Raw genomic sequence first — 6706 nt, 5'->3', positions numbered from 1 at the left:
GGCGCCGAGCCAGTAATTATGTTTTTAAAAGAAGCTGAGAGAAGTATGTATTTACAGAATTCATTATGTTTACCTTCTTAACTAACATTCTGGTTCTATTCTTTTGTTCCTATGTGATAATAAGGGGTTCCAAAAAGAAAAACATGAATGGGAAAAAATGAGGAAAGTTTTTCCATAATTAAGGAAATAGGAAAGATAAAAAATGAAAGATTAAGATTGAAAGGGATAATAGAACACCAAAAAGGAGAGAAGAAAAGATGCCTAGTTTCCAGATCTTTATACAATTTAGGCAAATAACTGAAACAACCCCAAGCATTCAAAATAAATGCAGTAGGCTTGGCGCCTATAGCTCAGCTGCTAAGGTGTCAGCCACATACACTGGAGATAGAGGGTTTGAACCCAGCCTGGGCCTGCCAAACAACCAAAAAATAGACGGGGGCATTGTGACGGGCACCTGTAGTACCAGCTACTTGGGAGGCTGAGATTAGCTTAAGCTCAAGACTTGGAGGTTGCTCTGAGTTGTGACGCCACAGCACTCTACCTAGGGTGACATAGTAAGACTTAGTCTCAATAAATGAATAAATAAAAACAAAATAATGCATTAATGACAAATTATACATGTGCATAATTATTGGCATGGAAATGTACCATATGTAAACAATGTGTTTAAAATGTATATATAATGGGATCCTATTTATTGTACCATATCATTTGGGGGAGGGAGGAAGAGGAGAAGGAAAAAAGAAGAAGGGGAAGAAAGAGGAAAGGTGGAAGACATATATACCAAGATGTTAACTATGGGCCATGAAATTATGAATGAATTTTATGTTAAGGCTTTTGGTTACACATATTTTATAATTTTTAATACTTAAAGTATATATGATTAAATAATAAACTTAAAAATTTAATCCAGCAGAAATGTACAAAAGATATGAAAAAGGCAAGTCACCTTTTTCAGATGAAATAAAAATGCCCAAATATATACATATAAATTTAATCTCCCTAGTAATCAAAGAAATGTAAATTTCTCAAGTGGGAAAATATTTTTCAGATGAAAATATCTACTTCTAGAAAATATGCTGAACATCTTGTTGATAAAGATGTAAACTGCTACCATTTTTTTTTTAAATGTCTATACCCTTTAACCTAGCAATTTCTTTTCTGGGGATTTATTCTATAGAAAACAATTTTAGATGTAACAAATATTAGCTCTAACTGTTTTGGCATCAGGGACTAGTTTCATGAAGACAATTTTTTCAAGGATAAAGGGAAACAGGACAGGAGGAGGGGGGATGGGAGAGGAGCAGAGCTCAGGCACTGATGCAAGTGGGAGCAGTTATAAATACAGCTGAAGCTTCACTTGCTCACCTGCTGCTCACCTCCTCTGTGTGGTCTGGTACTGGACTGGAGCTTTTCTGGCAGTATGGACTGGTTTCATGGAAGACAATTTTTTCATGGATAGGGGAATAGAGACAGAAAGTGGAGCAGAAGGAGACTCTGGCATTAGAGGATAGTTAGGAGAGTATTCCACAAAAAATTGGGGGTATGTGGCAATTTAGATTTAATTCAATGGAAATAATCTCAAAGTGCAAATAATATATAAAAGCATATGGGTTAAGCATCCCTAATCTGAAAATCCTTATCCAAAATGCCCTAAAATCTAAAACTTTTTGAGCACTGACAAGACACTCAGAGGTCTTGATTAAAGGAAATGGTCACTGGAGCATTTAGGATTTAGGGAACTCAACCAGTAAATATAATGCAAATATTCTAATATCTGAAACTAATATGAAATCTGAAACAAATATGAAATCCAAAGCACTTTTTGATCCCAAGCATTCTGAATATGGGATACTCTACCTGTATATGAAAAATAGCTACAATGTATGTCAATTTTTAATGAAAATTTTTTCTAGGTATTAGAATTACTAGTATTAAAATTTATTTTCTGTTACTCATCTGTGTTTTCTAAATTACCTATAATGGACAATAAATGATCACTTTTGAAATGGATAACCAAGTTACCAAAAGAAATGGCTTATTTTTATTTCTATTTCAACAAATATTTTCCAATGAATATATTGAACATTTAGATAGTTTTCTGAATCAATATAAATACAGCTGAGTTGGTTATAGCTGCAAGCACCATTAAGTACTATGGCCCCTACTTCATTTGATACTGAGCACAAACTACGTGTAGGACATTGTATTATACAAGTTAGGGATAAAAAGGAGTAAGGTATCTAGATTTTTGACTTAAATAAGAAATATAATAGCAATGGGAAAAAATGTGTAAATTAAACATTTGTACCCACATATCAATCTGAAATAAAAGAAATGTGTAAATTCATAATTATAAATCAAGGTTATTTGAGCATGTCAAGGAAAGGGAGTGATGATTTCAACTCAATGAACACGGACATGTTTTTATATACTAGGCATCTACAATTGGCTTTCCTTTCCCTCTCCAATTTACCACTGAACCATTAAGGTCATAAAACTAAAATTTACAGTATCTATTCTCACATTCCATATACATGCTTACTAGTCCTAGTTATCCCTTATGGTCAGCTTACATGTCACTTCACCTTTGTTTCTGTGGGTAACAGCACTTCTGATGTGCCTAGGTCACAAATTCAATGCCTATTTCCTTTTGTAGACTGAGAGCTCCAACTGGGCAAAAACTAAGTCTAATATATCTTAGTAGTATCCTCCTCAAGTTGAGTCAGCTTCACTAGGCATGCATCTTTTTCAAGCTTTGTGCATGTGTTTAACATCCTGGCAAAGGAAACTTAGAAGTCGTACCTGGTAGGGTTCCTTTTGTCTTCCTCAGAGATCAAAAACCAAACAAAATCTGCATAGCTCATTCTTCCCTCTTTCTGTACTGTTTTTCCCCTGAAGAAAATACGTGGTTATAACATTTCCTGAACAATTACTCAGACACATTTAGTAGGACGATGGACTAAGAAATAAAGTAATGTCCCTCTCTGGAAATTCAGTTAAAATTTTTAAAAATTTAGAATGCTGGATGCCTCATAAAGTGCAGCCCTTCCATGACCTATCTTTTTTTCCATGGCCTAGAGGGTGAAATTAGAAGGCATTTATAATATAAAGAGAATAAGCCTGGGTTCTAATTCAAAGGCAAATAAATAATCACTGTGATCAAATACCTGCATTTAGATATAGGGATAATACTCTAATATATTAAAGAATTATTATCTTGCATTAAGCTATGAGTATGTTTTGTAGTATATTATTTGTTCCAGTAGCACTGTCAAATTATGCAGGAAGTCTTATTACACTGAAATTGTTATACTACTAATTGCGTTCATTTTTAAACTCAGATTTTAGACTTCTTACCTAGTTACAGCTCCAGAGAATATCCTTTCAATGATTCTGTTTGATGAAGCTAAAAATAAATAAGAAATTACAAAGCTAGTTAGAAACACTCCATAAAGGGAATACTTCTAGTAAATTTATTTTCATTATTTATAAGGTAACTATAACATTCTATGGTGAAAACAGGAGTAAAGTTTTTACTTATATAGAATTTATACTTTTTGGCAGTAAGAGTTTGAGGTAGCTTACTATCCATTAATCAGTAATTTTAAAAAGAAGAGGCAAATGAATGTCCCTAACATCTGGGAAGTATTTATATAGCTGAGTGTTAATTCTGAACATCCTGACCCTAAAACAGTAATGTGTAGAATTTGTATTGATCTAGTTATCCAATAAGATGAGACAAATTTTCATATAACATAAGACAAATTTTATCCTAGGTTAAATTCAAGGGGGAACTGATTGGGCAGCTCTTGATACAATGTAAAAAACAAAACAAAGTAAATCAACAAAGAATACTTTCAAGTAGAATACTATAAAAGATACTAAAACATAAAAATACTTCTTAAAATGTTCCTATTCTATAGAAGTCCAAGCTATAATTTAACATCAAGTTTTTAGAAATTTATCAGTAAGTTTTATTCACAGGGAGACACAATTATCAGCAGTCACATACCAATGGGGGAGGTCAGGGACTGACCCCACCATGGCTTTGTTGTTGTATATTTGTTTATGGGGGGAGTCGTGGTTTCACTGTTGATGACTTTTGTTATTAGACTCATGACACTTTCGCACATCAGTACTCTTAGATCAGCAGTTCCAAACACTTTTTTTTTTTTTGATCTGCAGCAACAAGTTGTAATCTCTTTTCCAGGAAAAGCTGGCATTCTATTTTTTTCTAAGGGTTTTTCATAGTGAAATTAGTAAGCAGTATATTTGTGTTTGGTGAAGATCAAGGTATGTATGAGTGAAAATACAGAATATCTGATATTCTATAAGTCCATTTATGTCAAGTGATGACTTTTTTCCCCTTATGATACAGATGCAAATATGGTGAAGAGAGAGTATAATTTGTCAATAGCTGAGGTAGGGGAAGAACTGATAGTGACAGATTTTGAAGGAAATGATAAGGACATTTTCACTAGTTCCGATAGTGAACAAGAAGAATTGGTAGAGGTGGCATGTGGCATTATTCATTCTGAGGAAGGGAGTGAAGAGAAAGAAGATGACAATGATGATGAAGAAGAAGAATGCAAAATATGCAGCCAAAGAGAAGACAACCACGACCAGTTGCGAAAATAGAGCAGCCTACAGCTCAGATGACCGCACCATCAGGATTGATATTGAACTCACAGCCCATAAAGGATCAGGGGAGAGGACAATCAGCTAACATGAGGACTCATCCAGGATTGGGGATAGAACCCAAAACTCCACTGGATGCTTTCCAACTATTTATTGATAATGAAAATGTGGATGTAATTATGAAGTTTACAAACCAGAAACTACATCTAGTCAAAGAGTAATACAAGGATGTGTTTATCCAAAATTCTGGTGATTTCATAAAAGAAGAAATTGGGATTCTTCTAAATTGTGGTGTGTACTGATAAAATAAAGACAATATCTGAGAGCTTTTCAGTGAGGAAGATTTTCCAGTTTACTGTTCTGTTTTCAGAACACAGAATGCAACTCCTACTGAAATGTCTATGTTTTGATGCTGCTAAGACATGAAACTTGCATGATAAGTTTGCTGTAGTTTGAAAGTTTTGGAATATTGTTATAAATAAGCTCTCACTTTACTATAATCCTCACAAGTCCTTCACTGTTGATGAAGAATTGGTGTCTATTCATGGGTACTGTCCATCAGACGTCACATACCAAGTAAACCTGGCAAGTTTGGAATTGCAGTGATTCTTTTATATGATTCTTCTACAAACTACTGTTTTGTAGTGGAGCCATATGCCTGGAAATTAGAGAAACTTACAAAAAATTACAATAGGGACTCCAAGACTATAAAAAGTGTGGTTTAGAAATATCATTTCGATCAGTCTGGAAGAAATATTACCATGAATAGAAAATTTATCTCCATTGCCCTAGCTTTTGACTTGCTTCAAAAGAATATAATCACAGTTAATACTGTTTGGAGTAATAAAAGGGATTTGCCTCTAAAACTCAGGCCAGCATTGATGAAAAATGCTGTACCTGGTAAAGTAAGATTTCTTTCTCTCCCTTTGTGACATTAGTAAGTTATGTTCCAAAGACAAGGAAGGTAATCACAGTACTTTCCACACAGCATGAAGATATGAAGGTCATGGATAACAAGCCTTATGTAATCCACTTTTATAATGCTACTAAAGCAGGCGTTGATGTACTTGATAAGGGTGTGAGAACATATGCCAGGAACTTGACATTGGCCCCTGGCAATTTTCTTCAACATCATTGACTTTGCAGTATACAATTTGTGTGTGATTTTTTGGGGAAACAAATAGCCACTGGTTGCAACTTCATTCAAAGAAACAATTGGGAAGAAAATACTCTTTGAAAGATTTGGCACAATAGCTCTATGAAGAAAACATAAGAAGGTGTGCCCAAAATGTGATGGTCTCCACAAAAAACATACAATGGCAATGAATCTTTGGGGACACAAGTGCAATCAAGGACAAGGTGTGATGACAAAAGGAATGTTTCATTTTTGAACCAAAAAGAAGAGTTATAAGACAAGCAATGTAAAGCTTACCCCCAAAAGGTTGCTGCTACCTTTGTCCTCGTGGAAGAGACCAGAAATATATGAAGGCATGCAGTGAATGCAGTAAATGCCTCTTTCCCAGTCATACATCAAAAGAAGAAAATATAATAAAAAGACCATGCAGAGAATGTACAGCCACACATAAAAAGAAAATACAATTAAAAGAACACACAGAGAATGTGATTAAAGTATTGTTAGTTACTTATACAGAGATATGTAAAATATATAGGTTTCCCCCCAAATTATAGTACTATTTATTCTGGGGACCGCGACTGACCTCCTACTGGTGTTCATCGGGTATCAAATTGGCACTGGTATGCAACTTCTATGATAGTATGTTGCTTGCAATGATAGCTCCTAGAGAATCTATAGTGGTATATACTATCGTGGGTTCAAAATAACCAAAGGCATTCGCTTGCCAGGTGCAGTGGCTTATGCCTATAATCCTTGCACTCTGAGAGGCTGAGGTAAGGGGATCACTTGAGATCAGGAATTCAAAACCAGCCTGGGCAACATAGCAAGATCCCATTTAGTAGAAAAAATTAGCTGAGTGAAGTAGTGTACACTTGTAGTCCTAGTTACTTGGAAGGCTGAGGCAGGAGGACCTTTTGAAACCGGGAACTT

General features: G+C 34.8%; 1 protein-coding gene across 2 annotated transcripts in view; it reads right to left on the bottom strand.

Annotated features, from left to right (window-relative positions):
- The window catches only part of PPP2R3A (protein phosphatase 2 regulatory subunit B''alpha), a 175183-nt gene that overhangs the window by 49281 nt on the left and 119196 nt on the right, over positions 1 to 6706 (bottom strand). For both annotated transcript variants that reach the window (XM_003789411.3, XM_012804929.2), the window contains 2 exons: positions 3361 to 3409; positions 2806 to 2895 (listed from right to left, as the gene is read on the bottom strand). In XM_003789411.3, the coding sequence (XP_003789459.1) occupies positions 2806 to 2895; positions 3361 to 3409 (139 nt within the window). The remainder of the gene's footprint in view (positions 1 to 2805; positions 2896 to 3360; positions 3410 to 6706) is intronic.

The sequence above is a fragment of the Otolemur garnettii genome, unplaced genomic scaffold (assembly GCF_000181295.1).
Source record: "Otolemur garnettii isolate 467f Iridium unplaced genomic scaffold, OtoGar3 scaffold00032, whole genome shotgun sequence".
NCBI lineage: Eukaryota > Metazoa > Chordata > Mammalia > Primates > Galagidae > Otolemur > Otolemur garnettii.
Note: the sequence above shows the minus strand (reverse complement) of the source record. Positions and strands in the feature narration are given on the sequence as shown.